This window comes from Lithobates pipiens, unplaced genomic scaffold (assembly GCF_037356315.1).
Source record: "Lithobates pipiens isolate NorthernLeopardFrog02 unplaced genomic scaffold, aLitPip1_a1.2 Scaffold_22, whole genome shotgun sequence".
NCBI classification, from domain to species: Eukaryota; Metazoa; Chordata; class Amphibia; order Anura; family Ranidae; genus Lithobates; species Lithobates pipiens.
The window spans coordinates 47,568,064-47,589,731 of NW_027507784.1; the positions used below are offsets into that span (position 1 = coordinate 47,568,064).

Below are 21,668 nucleotides of genomic sequence, written 5' to 3' on the forward strand. Positions count from 1 at the left end.
AATAGAGCCGGCATGGGTTCCCCTCCGGGGGCATACCATGCCATTAGGTCTGGCATGGATTTTAAGGGGAACCCCCGATGTCAAAAAAAGTAGGGGTTCCCCTTAAAATCCATACCAGACTTAAGGGCCTGGTATGGTCTTGGAGGGGACCCCATGCCGTTTTTTTGGAGTTCCCCCTTAAGATTCATACCAAACACAGTGCCTGGTATTGGCGGAGATCCAAGTCGGATCCCTTCACCAGTGTGAACCTGGCCTCAATGTCAGCAATGCTTGTCACTTATTGGGAAAGGAAAAAACAAATTTTTCCTTTCCTGCTGCGAGCCAGCTCGACGCTGGCTCCCGTGACAGAGCTCGCAGGGTGTCAATCTCACCGATAAAAGCGGCGAGATTGACACAATATTGCGGTCACCTACTGTAAGTTTTATTTACCAGCCACGTATATTCTGTGAAACTGCACATGTGGACTATACAAGCTATATTGATACGCCTGAGGTCCAGCCACCATTCCCAGGTGGTTTGGCGGGATTAGATGTTGTGGATTCATACGTCACATGTGTACGCACTTTATGTATGTGGATTGGATGGATTTTAGAGTGTTTTTATCATTATACCAATAAATACTGTACTATGAGTTTCCTTTCTCTGGTATGGGTGACTCGTTTCTTGGTGGAGGAGAGTGATCCGTTTCCTTGATGTGTGGAGTGGAGTGGAGTACTTTTGGAGAACATCTTTTGTGGATCTCGTCCATTAAGAAGAGGATCACTCAGTAATGAATGTGATTTGCTGTTCTATATTTTAGACAGCGCCGTGGTCTGGTGAGTCTGCACTCTTTACGTTTGGTGGAGGCAAAGACACTTCGGTGGAGGATTCAATATATCAGATCACTTTTGTTTATATATGAACTTTATTATGTGATGGACACTACAGCACATGTGGCTTAATGATTTTATCAGGGCTGTATTTTTCTTTATACCTGTATCAACATTGCTTGTGTGGATGCAGGAATCTGAGAGTTTTTTTTTTCCATTCATCCTACTGGTTGAACGAAAAACTCAGCTTGTATACTCATCGTATGATGGACTGCATCCTATCATATGCAGTCACTGTTTTGCAGCACCATCCTATTGAGGCGACCACGGGTGTCACACTTGCTGAGCACAATAGCCGACAGCGGAGCCTCATCCATCCATGCTGTTCGAGTAGATGAGGGAAGCAATTGATTTCTTCACACTCTCATTATTATCTCATCTGATATCACAACTTGGCAAACAAAAAGTTATTCTTGACAGCTGCCACCTCTCTAGCGAGTGTAATCCCTTCCTCCCACCTGTTCCCGGAGTTTACAGTAATCACCTCTCCAGTGCTGATTGCAGCTACAGCGGAACTCAGGAAGACAGTCTGTTCAGTAAATAGGGAGTCACGTTACCATGGCTTCCCATTTTCTGTCATCTGACATCATGTACACATATGATTTATACTGCATGGATTAAGCAATGTTAGTATCTGTGAGTGCCAGTTCGTCAGTGCAAATTAAACCATTAAATGTAAAAAAAAAAAAAAAAAAAAGGCCTTGATTAACCACTTCAGCCCCGGAACAATTTACCCCCTTCCTGACCAGAGCACTTTTTGCGATTCGGCACTGTGTCGCTTTAACTGACAATTGCACGGTTGTGCGGCTTGGCTCCCAAACAAAATTGACGTCCCTTTTTGCCCACAAATAGAGCTTTCTTTTGGTGGTATTTGATCACCCCTGCGGTTTTTATTTTTTGCGCTATAATTAAAAAAAAGCGACAATTTTGAAAAAAAAAAACGCATTATTTTTTACATTTTGCTATAATAAATATCCCCCAAAAATATATAAAAAAAACATTTATTTAAGCGTTTATTGATTGGTTGGTGCAAAAGTTATAGCGTTTACAAAATAGGGGATAGTTTTATGACATTTTTATTATTTTTATTAATTACGTTTTTTTTTTTCTAGTAATAGCGGCAATCAGCGATTTTTATCGTGACTGCGACATTATGGCGAACACATCAGACATTTTTGACACATTTTTGAGACCATTGTCATTGATACAGCAATCAGTGCTATACAAATGCACTGATTCCTGTGTAAATGACACTGGCAGTGAAGGGGTTAACTACGAGGGGGGCAGTGTAGGGGTTAAATGTGCCCTGGGGAGTGTTTCTAACTGTGGGGGGGGCGTGGCTACGTGTGACATGTCACTGATCTCTGCTCCCGATTACAGACACTGTCACTAGGCAAAACGGGTATTTACATTAGCATCTACCCGTTCGGTGATCGTGGGTATCCCTGCGGCGATCAAGTCTGCAGGAGCCGCGACCAGACTCACGGAGCTTGCCGCCGGCGTGCACGTGTGCGCCCACTAGCCGCCGCTTAAAGGGCCACGTACAGATACGTTAGTTTGTCTGCACGAGCCCTTCTTCCGAAGTATATCGGCGGGAGGTGGTCGGCAAGCGGTTAAACCATTTCAGCCCCAGAAGGATTTACCCCCTTAATGACCAGGCCATTTTTTTTGCGAGATAGCACTGCATTACTGACAATTGCGCGGTCGTGCGTCGATGTACCCAAATAAAATTAATGTCCTTTTTTTGCCACAAATAGAGCTTTCTTTTGGTGGTATTTGATCACCTCTGTGGTTTTTATTTTTTGCACTATAAACAAAAAAAGACAAGTTGGCAAAAAAAATTAAAAAAAAAACATTTAAATTTTCTACTAACTTCTACTATACATATCCAATAAAAACGTAAAACAAATGTCTTCATCAATTTAAGCAAATATGTATTCTTCTACATATTTTTGGTAAAAAAAAATCCCAATAAGTGCAGAGTGCATTGATTTGTTTGTGCAAAAGTGCAAGTGTTTTTGAACTGTGTGGGAGGAGTGGACTGACTGGAAGAACACAGAGATCGCTGTTCCTGATTAATAAGAACAGAAGATCTCTGTGTACTTCTCTGTCAGAACGGGGATCTGCCTTATTTACATAGGCAGATCCCCGTTCTGCCTCTCTGTGGAGCAATCGCGGGTGGCCGGCAGACATCGGGTCCCGCAGATTGGCTCCCCCACCTTGCAGCGGGCACATGCGCCCACAGTATCTAGAGCATGAAAAAACATACAGGTACGTTGTTTTTGTGCAATAGAACCGCCCTGCCGCAGTATATATGGTGGTTAAAGTAGACCATTTCTGGGAGAAAATGTCGTACTGCCATTGCTGACCTCTCTTTCTGAATATGCAACCTGGTCTTGGAACAAATATACAGACCACTAGTCAGGTGAAGTTGGATGTCCTGATCTGCATACTTGTTCTAAGGCAGCCCTCAGATGTTTTTGATTTTTATTTTTTTTACCCAACGGGTTGTACAGATAAAAAAGACTCAAATGTGTGGATGGGGGTATCCTCCCCACTGAGCCTATGTATTCTGACAGTGAGGAGACTTCCCCACTCCATCAGAATATACTGATCAGCGATGCAGGCTATAGCCGGCAACACTGATCGAGCTGAAATTTTCCAACAGGGCGGCTGTACAGAAGTCAGTGCGTAGATCGACTTCTGTGCAACCACCTTGACCACACATGGGGGAAGATTTACTATAACTGGAACACTCAGAATCTGGTGCAGCTGTGCATGGTAGCCAATCAGCTTCTAACTTATTATTCAATTATTATTGAATTAAGCTTTGACAATAAAACCTGGAAGCTGATTGGTCTCTATGCAAAGCTGCACCAGATTATGCACTCTCCAGTCTTTGTAAATCTCCTGCATGGATCGAAATTGTACTGGCGCCACTTAGAGAACACTTTGCATTTTTTCATGGAAAACAAAGCAGTCTCTGATTAGAAGCGCTGGACAGGCGGGGTGGCGATGCCACTATCTCTACCTCTTCCAATTCAGAGAACGCTTTTCACTCATTGAGAGAATGTAAACTGTTCCCTGAATAGTGCCTATGACAAACAAGTGATTTCCTGCCTTCATAAAAGTAGAACTATAGGCAAAGGTTTTTTTTTTTTTTCTTCATGTTTGGATATAGCAAGGGAGGGTTATAACCCCTGTCAGATTTTTTTATTTTTTTTTCACCATCTGTGTCCCATTGTGGAGATTTCCCTTCACCTCCTGTCTCATAGCCACACAGGAAGTGAGAGGAAATCTCTGCAAATTAAGGGAATTTCTTGGGGACCCCCAGGTCAGCAGAGCAAATATCCACATTGAAAGATTTCCCCTCTATTACTTTTCTAGGGACAACCCGAAATTTGGGATATTTTTTTTTTACCTTCAATGATAATGGTAAACAGGCCAAATAGAGAGAGTCTCCTTAACGGGGGCACAGACTGCAATAAAAACTGACAGGTGTTCAAAAGGACTGAGCTCCCTGGCTCAAGTACAATCAACTGGATATTACCTCCTTATTCTACTAACTTCATACCATCTTATTAACATGGATTACTCCACATTCCTACTTTAGTCTTATATATCATCCTCACCTGTACCAACACCACACACTTTTGTCTCCTAGTACCATTACCTCCTCCCCATCTGGAAAAGACTTACACATGGCTACACATAGACCTATGGAACCCTTATCCAATAAGATATATTGGACTTCATCAGTGGCGTAACTAGAACCTTCAGGGCCCCGATGCAAGAAACCATGAAGGGCCCCCCTGAACCACAGCCAGGGCCCTTCCCTCCGAGTCCGGCGGTGGAACTCCAGGGCGTGGTCACAGGTATGACCTTTGTGAGCCCTGTAGTTCCACCACTGGTATCAGTATTTATCAGACTCTGGCTGGGGAGAACAGACATCGGACTGAGCGGCAATGCATGGAGCAGGAGAGGGGTACTCTGAGGAGCCGGCCGAGGACACAGGTCATGCGGGGAATGCACAACTAAAGAGCAGCCAGTGCGATAGTCGAGCATGGAGCTCTACTAGTCACCCTCCACCTCCAGCCACCCGTGTGCATGGTGCACTGGTACCCCTAGCTGCCTATGCTGCTGCCGGCCATATGTAGAGGGGGCTGCATGGGCCCCCTGCATCACAGGGCCCGGTTGCGGTCGCAACTGCTGCACCCCCTATAGTTACGCCCCTGGACTTCATACTATCATTGTTCACTTTCTTATGTAACAAGCTCTACAATTATACTGTATGTATACTTTAAAATTCTTCAATAAAGGAAAAGTTCTAAGATAAAAAAAAAAAACTGTAAATCTATTTCCTCTCTATCCAAAACTGAAAAAAAAATTTGCCTTTCGTTATACACTGTATTACCAAAAGTATTGGGACACCTGCCTTTACACACGCATGAACTTTGATGGCATCCCAGTCTTAGTCAGTAGGGTTCAGTATTGCGTTGGCCCACCTTTTGTAGCTATAACAGCTTACCAAGAAATTTTGGATAATTTCACGATCTCAACTTTGAGGGAACAGTTTGGGGATGGCCCCTTCCTGTTCTAACATGACTGCGCACCAGTGCACAAAGCAAGGCCCATAAAGACATGGATGAGCGAGTTTGGGGTGGAGGAACTTCATTGGCCTGCACAGATTTCTGACTTCAACTTAAAAGAACACCTTTGGGATAAATTAGAGCGCAGATTGTGAGCCAGGCCTTCTCGTCCACATCAGTGCCTGACCTCACAAATGTTCTTCTGGAAGAATGGTCAAACATTCCCATAGACACATTCCTAAACCTTGTGGACGGCCTTCCCTGAAGAGTTAAAGCTGTTATAGCTGCAAAGGGTGGGCCCCTACGGACTAAGACTGGGATGCCATTAAAGTTCATGTGTGTGTAAAGGCAGGTTTCCCAATACTTTTGGTAATATAGTGTACTTTAAAGTGGTTGTAAACACACTTTTTGGACATCTACCAATAGGCAAGCCTAGAATAAGGTTTGCCTATAGGTAGTGGAAATATCTCCTAAATGTGTGCTATTTAGGAGATATTTCACTTGTAGTCCACCGCATGCACGGGGAAGAAACAAAACTAAGTGCCGTTTCTTCCTTATCCTGTGCCATTAATCGCGGCTCCCATGCATGGGAGTGACATCACACGGTTCCGGCGAATCACAGAGCCTGGAGTCCACGGCCCGGAAGGAAGAGGGGCCAGAAGATGGACGCTGCCTACACATCGCTGGATTCTTTTGCTGGTAAGTGGCACATAATGGGCCAGTATGCAATGCATTCTAGCCCATTATGCCTTTCATTATGCTTTTCATTTGCATGCTTTGCAGCACGCAAAAGTGAAAGGAAACCCCACCTGGGTTTACTTCCTCTTTAAGCAGCAGGGCAGCCACTTAGCATGGGTCCTGAAAGCTAGTGGTGATCCCTGTAGTGAAAATGCCTACTACAATTATTTCCAGTTTCCACAGGGAGGGATCTTCCAATTTCAGGTGTGATATATACATACTTACATTGGTCCAAGCTGGATCAATGTAGCTAACTAGCTATGCAAAAATATCTATACCTAAATTTCAGCTTTAAGAGTCGGAGGGAGCCCATATCCTTTCAATCTGCTGGTAAAGGTATGGTAGTTGGGACAATAGAGCAATTCTGCCATCAGAACAATATTCCTGGGCATTAATCTGCCAGGAAGAAGACCCAGTCATCCTGAATTCACATCACCAGTCATTAAATTATTTTTAAAACAATATTTTGTTTGTTTGGTTGTTTTGATGGGCACAGTGAGGCTGCAATTATGGGTACAGAGGCGGCATTGATGGGCACAGAGAGGCTGCGATTATGGGTACAGAGGCGGCATTGATGGGCACAGTGAGGCTGCAATTATGGGTACAGAGGCGGCATTGATGGGCACAGTGAGGCTGCAATTATGGGTACAGAGGCGGCATTGATGGGCACAGTGAGGCTGCAATTATGGGTACAGAGGCGGCATTGATGGGCACAGTGAGGCTGCAATTATGGGTACAGAGGCGGCATTGATGGGTACAGAGAGGCTGCGATTATGGTCACTGAGAGGCTGCGATTATGGTCACAGGGAGGCTGCGATTATGGGCACCAAGAGGCTGCGATTATGGGCACCAAGAGGCTGCGATTATGGGCACAGTGTGGAGGCATTGATAGGCACAGTGAGGTGGCATTGATGGGCACAGTGAGTCTGTATTTATGGGCACAGAGAGGCTGTGATCATGGGCACAGAGAGGCAGCATTGATGGGCACAGCAGTAGGCTGCATTTGATGGGCACTGGTGAGACTATTGATCTCTTGCATCATGTCTGCAGTCTCTGACCATCGCCTGTATCATGTCCTCAGTTTCTAACCATCTCTTGTCTTATATCATGTCTGCAGTCTCTGAGGGGAGTTTGCTTAATTAGCAATGGTATTGGTAATATGCAGCAGGCAGGGGGTTAATGCACTGTCTCTGGTGCATTAGTATAGCTCCCATCGTCTACATCGGGAGGGGGGGGGCGCAGTTTTTCATCTTCGCCCTGGGCACCGAATGACCTTGTCCTGGCACTGAGATGGAATCTCACTAATGGAGAACAATAATAACCAAGGAAAACAAATAATTCAATTTTAGTCTCATCTGACCATAACACATTTTTCCATGTGGCCTCAAAATCGTCAAGGTGCATTTAGCCACTTAGACCAGGCCTCTTTTTCAGACTACATGTTTACAAGTTGAAAACGTTAAAAAAATTCTACAGGTTGCATGGTTTGAGTTACAGAGGAGGTCTAGGGCTAGAATTATTCCTCTCCCTCTAACGATACCTCACATGTGTGGTTTGACCACCATTTTCATACGCGGGCGCTACTCAAGTATGCATTGGCTTCTGTGCACAAGCTCGTCGGGATGGGGCTCTTTACAAAAATTATTTTTTTCTTATTTGTTTTATTTGATTTTATTTTGATGTTGTTTCCGCCCTGCTACTATGGTATGGAGACGGATGGGGGCCATCTTAGCCTCACTCGTCTGCATACCCAGCCACGGATAGGTCCGATCACCTCCGCCGCTGCCGACGGCTCCAGTAAGCGACGGAGGGCGCGGGAGAGCAGCTGGAAGGGGGGTGGCCCCTCTCCCACCACCGATAACGGTGATCTTGCAGCGAATCCGCCGCAGAAACCACCATTATCGTAAACAGAACTGCCAGTTCCAAAGATGGATACTTTGGTTGTGGCAGCAGCTGCTCCCATTACCGAGATATCTATCTTCAAAGTGCCGACATATGTACAGGATTCGGTCGGCAAGTGGTTAAGGTGGTCAGATGAGACTAAAATTGAATTATTTGGCCTCAACGCTACAAACAATATGCCTGGCGAAAATACAATACGGTTCACCATCCAAATAACACCATTCCTACAGTGGTAATATCCTGTTATAGAGGTGTTTCTCTGCAGCATGGACTGGAGCACTTGTCAGGATAGAAGGAAAAATGGATGGGGCAAAATACCATCAAATTCTTGAGGACAATCTGCTGCCCTCTGCCAGAAAGTTGTCAATGGGAAGATTTACCTTCCAACATGACAATAACCAAAAGCACACAGCAAAAATGACCACATAGTGGTTGAAGGAGAAAAAGGAGAATGTACTTGCATGGCCTAGTCAGAGCCCAGACTTAAACCCCACTGAAAATCTGTGGAATGGCTGGAGGACTGCAGTCGACAAACGGTCACCATCAAATGTAACTAAACCTGAGTAGTTCTACAAAGAAAAGTGGGCAAATATTGCAAAGTCTAGATGTGTAAAGTTAGTAGAGACATATCCCAACAGACTAAATGCTGGAATTAAAGCAAAATGCACTAGTAAATACAGCTGGATAAAACAAAAACGATACCCACCAAGCATGTATGCTATTATCTGTACATAGGTGTGTGCAGCCTATTGCATTAGGGTGCACCCCAAAACTCAAACACACATGCCTTTCTCTGCAGCCTCAGCTGCATGCGTCAGTGAATGAATGGGAAGTGCTCTGTGCTGCATAATAACCAATTAAAAACCAGCTGCCACAGTTGTACTGCAGCAGGTTGGCTCTCCTGGGTGAATCACCATCATTGTATGTCAGCCACTTTAAGGCCACTAGGGGGCACACTCGAGGCTCGACACCAAAGCCCATGCACGCGGCCGGCGGCCACAATGTCTGCTGGCCACCCACGATGGCTCCTGAGAGATACAGAATGGGGATCTGTCAATGTAAACAGACAGATCTCCATTCTTTCAGGGGAGGAGAGACAGATCTTCTGTTCCTAGTGATTGGAAACAGCGATCTGTCTCCTCCTCCAGTCACTACACTCCCCCCACAGTTGGAAACACCTCCCTAGGGAACACTTAACCCCTTGATCGCCCCCTAGTGTTAACCCCTTTGCTGACAATGACATTTATACAGTAATCAGTGTCTATTTGTAGCTCTGATCACTGTATAAATGTCAATTGTCCCAAAAAAGCATCAAAAGTGTTGTAGTCCCATTAAAAATCGCAGATCCCCGCCGTTAGTAGTAAAAAAAAATATAATAAAAATGCCATAAATCTATCCCCTATTTTGTAGACACTATAACTTTTGTGCAGACCAATCGATATTTTATTATCGCTTATTGGGTTTTTTTTTTACCAAAAATATGTAGAAGAATATATATTGGCCCAAACTGATGAAGAAATTATTTTTTTTTTACTTTTTTGGAGGGATATTTATTATAGCAAAAAGAAAAAAATATAGTTTTTTCTTTCAAAATTGTTGGTCTTTTTTTGTTTATAGTGCAAAAAAAAAAAAAACGCAGAGGTCATCAAATACCACCAAAAGAAATCTCTATTTGTGGGGGAAAAACTACGTCAATTTTGTTTGGGTACAACATCGCACAACCGCGCAACTGTCAGTTAAAGCGACGCATTGCCATATTGCAAAAAATGGCCTGGTCATTAAGGCGGAAAATCCTTCTGGTCCTTAATTCGTTAAACACAGTTTAGTATGCTTCAGTTGTGAATGAACACAGTGAGTGAGTGTGTTTACTGTGTTCATTTAGAAAAGGAAGGGGTCAGTAAATTACATATTTACTATCCCCTTCCCCTGCTCTCCATCCTGAAACATCCTCCGCAGCAGCCAGGTGGAGAGGAGGGAAGCCAGCAGCACTGTGGGGGCCCAACACGGGAGGAAGACCGGGCAATAGGGAGAATCGGCACCACATGTAGTGATTAGGGTGTGCCCTGGCACACCTGGCAACCTTCCTGCGAACACCTATGTAACTGTGCAGTCAGTACTGCATTTTATGGCTTTTGTATTCTTTTCAAAAAGTTCAGTTTACACCAGTGCATTTTGCATGCACTTTGTACTTATTTATCACAGTTAAAAATTCTAAATGTGATTTGAGCATGGGGAAAAAAAAAACTGAATTGAAATGCATGCTAAAGCAGAACTATTGTCAAATACACACATACACACACCCTTTTTATTCTGCTACCCAAACAATCAATAAAAGTAACAGTAGGCATAACTTGGCAGAAAATGCTGCCGCTTTTGGATTACAGTCATGCTGACCACATGATACAATGCCTTGGCTGCAAGGAAAGGATCAGGCAGTCTGATCCTATCCTTGACCCGAGACCGTATAACCAAATTCATGAGTATTAGGTCAAATGACTGGTTACCCAGAAATTGACGAAAATGGTAAGGTATTTTATTCTTTTGGATACACGTTTATCATTAAAGCTACGCTGCATCTAAGCACCGCAAACCAAAAACATTATTTAATTCATATTTAGTATTCAAAGCCATTTCACCCATCCGTCAAAGGCTTCATGCTTTATTTTGGTGAGAAATTACTTTGAAAAACACTCCCTAGCATTCCTGTCCATGGCCATCTTGGGTAAGGGCAGATGACTTATGCAGAATTTACTTCCTGGAATCCATCTGCCCTTAGTTCAGGCATGCAGACAGGAGGGTATACTTAGCTGGAAAAAAAACCCTCCTCCCCTCCTAAAGACTTCTGGGATGTATGACATCATTTGCCTAGGCCTGGAAACCAGGAAGTAACTGAAGAAATGTAAAAAAATAAAAACAAACAAGTAAATATGATATACCCCCTTGCCGACCAGCCGCCACAGTTTTACTGTGGCAGGATGGCACAGCTGGCCAAGACAACGTTATGTTATGTCGATTCGCCCTGTGGCCACTAGGGGTGTGCGCGTGCCCGCTGCTCACCCGCTGCTCGCCCCCGGAGCCGAAGCGAGTGCCCGGTGGGGGTCGATGACTGCCAGGCTCCCACGATCACTCGTGACAACACAGATCCCGGTTCTCTGAGAGGAGAAGAGACAGACCGTGTGTTCATACAAAGTATGGACAGCGATCTGTCACCTCTAGACAGTCCCTTCTCCCCTTCAGTTAAAACACACACTAGGTAACACATTTAACCCATTGATCGCCCCCCTCCCCCCCCCCCAGTGTTAACCTCTTCCCTGCCAGTGACATTTTTATAGCACTGATCGCTCTATAAATGCCAATGGTCCCAAAAATGTGTCAAAAGTGTCCGATGTGTCCGTCATAATGTTGCAGTCCTGATAAAAAAAAATTAAAAATCGCAAATCGCCACCATTACTAGTAAAAAAAATAAAAAAAATAAATAAACATGCTATAAATCTATCCCCTGTTTTGTAGATGCTATAACCTTTGCAAAAACCAATCAATATACGCTTATTGCAATTTGTGTAATCAAAAATATGTAGAAGAATACATATCGGCCTAAACTGAGAATACATATCGGCCTAAACTGAGAATACATATCGGCCTAAACTGAGAAAAAATTAACTTCCTAAAAAACAACAATGGGGGTATTTAGTATAGCAAAAAGTACAAAATATTGTGTTTTTTTTTTTTTCAAAATTGTCGCTCTTTTTTTGTTTATAGTGCAAAAATTTAAAACCGAGATGATCAAATACCACCAAAAGAAAGCTCTATTTGTGGCAAAAAAAGGATTTCAATTTTGTTTGGGTGCAGGGTCGCACGACAGCGCAATTGTCAGTTAAAGTGACGCAGCGCCAAATCGCAAAAAGTGGCCTGGTCATTCAGCAACCAAATCTTCCGGGTTTGAAGCGGATACTTTCCTATCTATTTTCTAATGTTAGCAGCAAAAGAACTCAAAATAGTTCATGTTGATTGAGTTCAACTTAGAGAGACTGCCAAGGTTAGGTTACTATATTTTATTTTTTTACATAAACTGTTATGCGCTTGAATGGAGCAGCTATGAATAATATCCTGGTTGTGAACTTTCGACCAAGGTATCCTTGGAAACAACAAAAACCCAACCATCTTAAGCACATTAAAATACAGCTATAAAGAAAAAAAAAAAATACATTTTTATTACGTGTCGAAAAATCACTCTCTATCCTTTTGGCATGGAACCCAAGAATGTACGGGAATATTATTTTTTATGCATCTTCTACGGGAAAGAAAACTGGTTCCAATGTAAATGATCCACTCAAACTTATGATGTGGTTATGACTAAGACTAAGTTATTAAATAAATGTTCAATTATGGACCACAAGAAGAAAACTTACGCAAGCAAGATGACACTGAAATCCAGCCAATTCCAAGGATCACGTAGGAAAGTAAACTTTTCTAAACAGAAGCCCCTTGCAAGAATTTTAATCAGCGATTCTAAAGTATAAATCCCGGTGAAGGTATATCTGAAAGACACAATTAAAGAGACCTTGTGGTGTATGAATTATTCATGGACAACAGACACAAAACAACAAGATTATTACGCACTTTACTATATAAGACTAATGCCGCGTACACACGATCTCATTGTCCGGCGTACTTAGTCCGCCGAAACGCATTTCACCAGACAATTCGATCGTGTGTGGGCTTCAGCGGACTTTTCCAGCGTAAAGTCCGGCGGACTTAGAAAGTATTTTTGCAGTCCAATCTTGGGTTTCAGCGGACAATACGTTCGTCAGTATGCTAGTCCGGCGGACTAAGAATGACGCATGCTCAGAAGCAAGTACGAAAAGGAAGCTATTGGCTACTGGCTATTGAACTTCCTTTTTCTAGTCCCGTTGTACGTGCTGTACGTCATCGCGCTAGCAAACGCCGGACTTTCTGTGTGCCCGTGTGTGGCCAAGTCCGTTCGGTAGAAAGTCCGCCGGACTATCCGCCGGATTGTTTGCCGGAATAAGTACACCGGACAATTCGCTTGTGTGTACGCGGAATAAGGAAAAAAAAAAACAGCAACAAATACATTTGAACTGAATTACAACAGTCTAGGCTGCTTTAAAATAGTTGGGCTCATTCTATAACAGGTAACAAAGTGCAATGATGATGTGCAGACTATGGTAATCCATACTATTCAAACACATCATACTGCAATAGTCTAATGTCGCGTACACATGGTCGGAATTTCGGCCAGCAAAAGGCCGAGAGAGTCGGAAAATGCGGCCGTGTGTATCCTCCATCGGTATTTTGCTGGCCGAATTTCCGCCAGCAAAAGATTGAGAGCATGTTCTCAATTTTTCCAACGGAAAAAGTTTCTATTGGAAATTCCGATCGTGTGTGTGCAATTCCAACGCGCAGAAACTCACTAATGCTCAACTACGAGATGGAAGCTATTGGCTACTGGCTATTGAACTTCCTTTTTCTAGTCCCGTCATACGTGTTGTACGTCACCGCGTTCTTGACGGTCGGAATTTGATGTGAGCGTGTGTTTGCAAGACAGCTTGAGCGAAATCCCATCCGAATTCCGTTGGGAAAACCATCAGAGCTTTTTCCGACCAAAATTTTGATCGTGTGTACGGGGCATTATAAGTGAGAAGATGATTTCTAACTGGTTATTTATCACTGCTTGATGAAGCTTGTTTAAAGCTAAATTCAAAGTAAACTGCTAAATGGTTGAACCATATAGTTGAAGTGTGTATACATATTTACTTTATATGTTTTTTTTTTGTCTGCCATAGTACATAAATTCTGTGCAGTCAGCCTCTTAATCTAGTAATCCCTGCCAGAGAGTACAGTCAGGCCCTTACCTATTGCCATTGCAGTTAAAGCGGAGGTCCACCCTAAAATGGACCTTCTGCTCATTGGATTCCTCCCCCCCTCCGGCGCCACAATTGGCACCTTTCAGGGGGGAGGGGGGTGCAGTTACCTGGATAATCCAGGTAACTGCACCCACTTCCGGGCTAGCTCTCTGCAGAAAGGGGCGTACATTACGCCCCTTTCCGCAAGTGCCCGCCCCCTTCCGCAAGTGCCCCGCTGCCTGCTGGGAAACACACAGATCCCAGAGGCAGCGGGGACCGTCCTCATTGCGCAGCGCGGCTCGCGCATGCGCAGTAGGGAACCGGGAAATGAAGCCGAAAGGCTCCATTTCCTGATTCCCATACCCAAGATGGCGGCGGCAGCACTCGAGTGTCGATCTAGAGATCGGCTTCGGGTGCCGACATCGCGGGCGCGCTGGACAGGTAAGTGTCACTATTTTAAAAGTCAGCAGCTGCAATATTTGTAGCTGCTGACTTTAAAAAAAAAAAAAAACGCGGAGTCCCGGCGGACTCCCGCTTTAAGCAGCAATTTGTGTCAATACTGCTGACTGGACACAGATGGAACATCAATACCACAATGAGATCAATACTCATCATTAATCCTAATAGCACACTGCATGCCCCTGCACCAGGAATTGCATTGTACTTGCAGTTCCTGCGCAGGCTGTTATTCAAAAACTGGAGCAAGGGCCTTCAAATTAACGGGCTGCCCTGTCCGCAACAAAATGCAGCTGGCAGAGCTGCATCAGTGTGAATCAAGCCTTAAATTGGCTGCTAAGTTGGTGGTGGGTCAAGTCTGTCCAGTCTGTCCTTACCACTTGATCAGTTTTAGTGTCGTAACACAAAATTTGCAGCTGCTGGACAGCCTTAAGGTGGCCATAGATGGATCGAATTTCAGCCGGTTCATCAGGGACCGGCCGAGATTCCATCCATTCATGGGCAGGCTGGCTGTACTAAAGTCAATCCATGGATTGACTTCAGTACAACTGGTCTGTCAGGTTTTTGGCATGCAATTACTGCCAGCGGCTATAATCATTGTCAGGCATGTACTGGCCATTGAGACTACAGGGAGTTTCCCGGTGGGCCGATGGCTCAGTGGGCCGGTTTCAGTGGCAAAATAATGGCTGCGTGGCTCGCCCTCAACTTCACGCAGTGATGTGAGAAAGAGGAGAAAAATACAGAGGAGAATAAGTGAAATAATAAAAGAGGTTAGTGAGGACTCCTTATGTTATGCTACTTATGTTTTTTTTTGCACAATTACGTATAGTTTTATATACTGTTTTTGTAATTGTTTGCAAAATTAAAGTGGGCCGGTCTGGATGAAGTCCAGGGCCAAATTTTTGTCCCAGTCCAGCCCTGATCATTGTGCTCTGTTAGCTAGCCCCTCCATTTCCTCCCACCGGCAGAACACAATGATACTGCGGGAGGCATTCCCCTTCAACATTGATGGTGCTGATGGGGGAATCAAGTGATTTTCTTTCCTGCAACTCGTGGTAGCAGGAAAGAAAATTTGAATAATTTATGGCTTGCCTTACACATACCATAGCTAGCTCATTCACACCATGTCTGTTGAGCTAAATGCAAGGTTGAAATGCTGTTATGTTACACACTGCACTGCACTACATTGTGGTGTGGTCCATAGAGTTAGATAAAGAATGAATTTTTGACACTCCAATAGTGCATTTCCTGAGACAAGCAACAGCAAGAGGAATGCGGAGGCTAACATTTCCCCCTGTCTCTGCATTCTTCTTGCTGTTGATTGTCATGGGACAAGCTGCTGCTATGAATCAACTATCTCCTTCAAAGCAGTTGTTGGATCAGCCACAGCAGGAGGGGAGGGGGGAGATCAGATCTTATTACTTTAGTTAGAAGGCACTGGAAACATTGGGCAAATTACTACATGTACTTTGTCCCATAGATGATACATCTTTTTAAAGCAGTATTAAACCCAAAAGCAAGCATTTATTATACTGCATCTTACCAGTTCCTATATGTGGTGGCTGCATTAGTTTTCTTTTTTTTTTAGGCTTACTTTATTTATTTTCACTTAGTAATGATGGCTGACAGTAAGTTTGAACATACTGTCCTGCAGATGTAACAAGTGCAGGGTTGAGACAAACCAGCTACTGCTGGCTCCTTTACTTAAAGGCTAAGTCCACCTTTCCCCCCCCCCCCCCCCCCCAAATACCAGCTCCTCTATATAATAATATAGCATCAATGTACTTCTTTTGCAAAAATAAAACAGCTTTTCATTTATTCCACACACGCTTATGTCACTCTCTTCATAGCTGTTTAAAAACACATTTCCATTTCTTCTGCCTTACTTCCTGGGAAGACTTTAGGGCATGACACAGGAAGTTGAAGGTAGATGATGCAGGGTGTGTGCTAATGAGATCAGCTGGTCAACTCCTGCCTGTGTCATGACCTAAAGTCTGACCAGGAAGTATGGCAGAAGGGATGGAAAAGTGTTTTTAAACAGCCATGAAGAGAGTGAGGTAAGTGTGTGTAGAATAAATGGAAAGCTATTTTATTTATGCAAAATAAGTAAAATAATGGTACATGGGAGAGCTGGGATTAAAAAAAATTATAAAATAAAGTGAACAAAGGTGAACTTAGCCTTTAACCACTTGCTGACCAGCGCACGACGATGTACGTCGACAGAATGGCACGGGCAGACAAATGGGCGTACATGCACGTCCCTTTAAATTTGCCGCCCTGCCATCACCTCCGTGAGTCCCGTCGCGGGACCCGCGGACTCGATCGCCGCGGGCATCCCCGCGATCGTCTCACGGAGCGGCCAAATGAAGAAATGCCGTTGTAAACAACATTTCTCCATTCTGCCTAGCAACTAGTGAAGCTGATCTCTGCTCCTTGTGATTGGAGCAGAGATCAGTGTTCACTAAATGAAAGCCCAACCCCCCCACAGTTAGTAACACACCCCTAGGAACACTTAACCCCTACACTGCCACCCATTGGTTAACCCCTTCACTGCCAGTGTCATTTACACAGGAATCACTGCATTTATATAGCAGTGATTACTGTATAAATGACAATGGTCCCAAAAATTTATCAAAAATGTCCGATGGGTCCCCCACAATGTCGCAGTCACAATAAAAATCGCTGATCGCCGCCATTACTAGTAAAAAAAAAATAATAAAAAATTATTAATAAAAATGCTATAAAACTATCCCTATTTTGTAAACGCTATAACTTTTGCGCAAACCAATCAATAATCGCTTATTGCGATTTTTTTTTTACCAAAAATATGTAGAAGAATACGTATCGGCCTAAACTGAGGGAAAATGTTTTTTTATATATTTTTGGGGGATATTTATTATAACAAAAAGTAAAAAATAATGCGTTTTTTTCAAAATTGTCGCTCTATTTTTGTTTATAGCGTAAAAAATAAAAACAGCAGGGGTGATCAAATACCACCAAAAGAAAGTTCTATTTGTGGGAAAAAAAGGACGTCAATTTTGTTTAGGAGCCACGTCGCACGACCGCGCAATTGTCAGTTAAAGCGACGCAGTGCCGAATCGCAAAAAGTGGTCTGGTCTTTGACCAGAAAATTGGTCCGGTCTGAAAGTGGTTAAAACTGTAAAACCTTTATCGCACAAGGGAAAAAAAACTGTTTGCTATAACTGTTTATAAAGTGTTATCTGGAGCCCACCTTCAATGTATTAGTGTATCTTAGGCTCCTTTCACACACCCAAATCACAGGACATGTAAAGTGCAATGTATTTCAATGAGAGCAGTTCCAATTGACATTACTGAAGTCATTGCAACTTCAGAAAAGGTTCCTGCACTACTTTGATCCGACTTTGGCATGGCTTCAATACCAGAGAGAGTAAAAGTCTTATAAAAGTCCCTTCAAAGTCGCACTGAAATCATGCAACTTTGGAGATAGCTAGTGTGAACTGAGCCTAATTCCATAGTTAGTTAGGTTGAATAAAGACACCAGTCCATCCAGTTCAACCTGAGTGAGTGTCTACAATTGTCCCTATCCCTGTACATTGCACACTCACATTGGTCCCTACCCTCAAGGAGCCCACAATCCAAGGTCCCCATTCATATACTATGGCCAATTTTGGACAGAAGCCAATTAACCTACCTGCATGTCTTTTGGATCGTGGGAGGAAACCGGAGTACCCGGAGGAAACCCACACAGGGACAGGGAGAACATGCAAACTCCAGGCAGGTAGTGTCGTGGTTGGGATTTGAACCAGCGACCCCTCTTAAGCCGCGTACACACGTAGCCGTCTGTCCGACGTACTTAATCTGGCGGACGTCCGCCAGACTGTCCGTCGGAATTTCCGAACGGGCTACTTGCCCACACACGGCACTTTTTCAGCGGACTAATACGGCGTACTAAGTCCGCCGTACTAAGTCCGCCGTACTTTCGAAATGAACGGACTCGCCCACACACGCGGAGGAAAGTCCGCTCATTTCGAGCGCGTCTCCAGGTAGGCGGGGCCCGCGAAGGAGACGTCGCTGGCCCCGCCGCCTGGTATGGACTTAAAGGGGAACCCCCAACGCCGAAAAAAATCGACGTGGGGGTCCCCCCCAAGTCCACAACAGACCCTTGTCCGAGCACGCTACCCGGCCGGCCAGGAAAGGGGGGCGAGCGAGCGCCCCCCCCCTCCTGAGCCGTACCAAGCCGCGTGCCCTCAACATGGGGGGTGCCTTGGGGAAGGGGGGGCCGCGCGGCCCCCCCACCCCAAAGCACCTTGTCCCCATGTTGATGAGGACAAGGGCCTCTTCCCGACAACCCTGGCCGTTGGTTGTCGGGGTCTGCGGGCGGGGGGCTTATCGGAATCCGGGAGCCCCCTTTAATAAGGGGGCCCCCGGATACCGGCCCCCCACCCTATGTGAATGAGTATGGGGTACAATGTACCCCTACCCATTCACCTGTAAAATTAAAGGAAAAAAAAAAACACAACACACGAGATAAAATACTTTATTGCACAGCTCCGGGGGTCTTCCGTCTTCGGGGGTCTTCTCGCCGGACTCCTCCGCTATCTTCTTGTAGCTCTTTTGCTAGCGGAGGAGTCCGGCTTTCTTCCTCGCTGCCGGCCTCTTCTTCCGACTTCGGGGGTCTTGTCCCCCTCTTCGGTTCTTCTGCCGGGCCACCGCGCCTTCTTATAGCTCTTTTACAGGCGGTGGCCCGATCTTCTGTCGCCGCCGTCGCCGCCGCCTTCCGTTCTTCTTCTTCTTCTTCTTCTTCTCCTTCTTCTCCTGGAGATGTTGACTCGACGCTCTCTCCAGCCACAATGCCAGGGACGCCCTGCGCTGCCACTTATATAGGGACAAGGGGCGGTGTCACATGGCTTTATGTCACATGGGTTGGTCACATGGGTTGATGTCACATGGGGACTGTGACATCGTAAGGGGGCGGGGTCACCATGTGACACCAACCCATGTGACATAAAGCCATGTGACACCGCCCCTTGTCCCTATATAAGTGGCCGTGCAGTGCGTCCCTGGCATTGTGGCCGGAGAGAGCGTTGAGTCAACATCTCCAGGAGAAGAAGGAGAAGAAGAAGAAGAATGGAAGGCGGCGGCGACAGAAGACCGGGCCACCGCCTGTAAAAGAGCTATAAGAAGGCGCGGTGGCCCGGCAGAAGAACCGAAGAGGGGGACAAGACCCCCGAAGTCGGAAGAAGAGGCCGGCGGCGAGGAAGAAAGCCGGACTCCTCCGCTAGCAAAAGAGCTACAAGAAGATAGCGGAGGAGTCCGGCGAGAAGACCCCCGAAGACGGAAGACCCCCGGAGCTGTGCAATAAAGTATTTTATCTCATGTGTTGTGTTTTTTTTGTACTTTATTTTACAGGTGAATGGGTAGGGGTACATTGTACCCCATACTCATTCACATAGGGTGGGGGGGGCCGGTATCCGGGGGCCCCCTTATTAAAGGGGGCTCCCGGATTCCGATAAGCCCCCCTCCCGCAGACCCCGACAACCAACGGCCAGGGTTGTCGGGAAGAGGCCCTTGTCCTCATCAACATGGGGACAAGGTGCTTTGGGGTGGGGGGGCCGCGCGGCCCCCCTTCCCCAAGGCACCCCCCCATGTTGAGGGCACGCGGCCTGGTACGGCTCAGGAGGGGGGGCGCTCGCTCGCCCCCCCTTTCCTGGCCGGCCGGGTAGCGTGCTCAGACAAGGGTCTGTTGTGGGTTTTAGGGGACCCCCACGCCGATTTTTTTCGGCGTTGGGGTTCCCCTTTAAGTCCATACCAGGCGGCGGGGCCAGCGACGTCTCCTTCGCGGGCCCCGCCTACCTGGAGACCCGCTCGAAATGAGCGGACTTTTCTCCGGGCGGGAAAAGTCTGCTCGTTTCAAAAGTACGGCAGACTGGCACACACACGGTCGGATTGTCTGCCGAAATGCGAGTACGGCGGGCAGATTGATGTGCAACACGGCATTCTAAGTCCGCCGTACTTTCGGGTCAAAAAAGTATGCCGGAGGCTACACACGGGGGGATTGTTTGGCGGACTTGAGTTTGCCGGACTTTTCCACCGGATTGTTTGATCGTGTGTACGCGGCATTACTGCTAGGTGAGAGTGCTAACCACTACACCACTACACCACTGTGCTGCCATAACACACTATTTTCAGCTCCAGTCGGAGCCGCGGTACTAACCATGTGAGGTTAGTTCAGCAATCTCCCCTGCAGAGCTGTTGTTTTCCAAGAGGGGGACAGAGGGGGGAGTCGGCTGCTGGTTTTCCAGAATACATATCCTATAGAAGCCAACCAGAAAGAGCAACATACACACAGGCCGAATGTTGGTAATTTTTCCCAAAATTCGGCCAGTGTGTACGGGGCTTTAATCGGCTAGCATTTTAACACTCCCCTCCCCCCAGAATGCTGCTGTCCAAAAGTGCCCCCTTTGCTGCTTCATCCAAAGCGGAGGCACTTTATTAGAGAAGGTGTGTTACGGGCCAGATCACCTGGTAAAAACAAAGTAAAAACATTTCTAAAAACAGAAAACTAAGGCTGCTTTTACCGAGCTGAAAATGCAACAAAAACGTAATCCCTTTAAAACCTATGGGAGTCTTCACACGACTGTGCTGCAGGTGCGGTACACCTTGAAAAGTCCTGCATGCTGACGCAAGTCCTCATTGAAATAAATAGAAAATGCAACAAAAATGCGCCTGCGTTGCATGTTTGAGTCACATGTTCAACATTCACAGGCACATGCTGGTAATAGGCACCCATGCAGCCACCACATCCAATGATTGTAAGCTGTTATATATTATATTTTGGGGTTTTGGTTTAATACTGTTTTAAGGAATACAGTGGCGTTACCTCCCCACCTGCAGCTTGCTGATTGGACAGTGAAGGAGCAGCAACACAATGAAAAGACGACTCTGTTCTCTCCTCCCATCAGCAGGTTCTCTGTCAATTCATGTAAATGCAGCAGAACCTCCTAATGCTGCTCCTCCTCCCTTTCAGGTTGAATGATGCTTTGCAGGGAAGGAAAAAGGATGATATGTGTAGAGAGATTTGGGTACTGAATGCTATTAGCATGTAAAAAAAAAAAAAAAAAAAAAAAAAAAGGTTATTTTTCAAGGAATAAACAACTGCTCTAAATATATATTTTTTTGTGTGTCTGGAGTTCAGCTTTAATCTTTAACATCTCTGGCCAGACCAGTCAGAGTGACCCATATTTGTGAAAGGCTTGGGGAGTCCCTCC

The 21,668-nt window shown here is 45.4% G+C and overlaps 1 protein-coding gene across 4 annotated transcripts in view; it reads right to left on the reverse strand.

Annotated features, from left to right (window-relative positions):
- The window catches only part of LOC143923735 (sodium channel protein type 2 subunit alpha-like), a 351,076-nt gene that overhangs the window by 215,020 nt on the left and 114,388 nt on the right, over nt 1-21,668 (reverse strand). For all 4 annotated transcript variants that reach the window (XR_013261775.1, XR_013261774.1, XM_077447556.1 and 1 more), the window contains exon 5: nt 12,508-12,636. Coding sequence is in view for 2 of the 4 variants with exons in the window: in XM_077447556.1 (XP_077303682.1) it covers nt 12,508-12,636 (129 nt within the window). In the remaining 2 variants the exon portion in view is untranslated. The remainder of the gene's footprint in view (nt 1-12,507; nt 12,637-21,668) is intronic.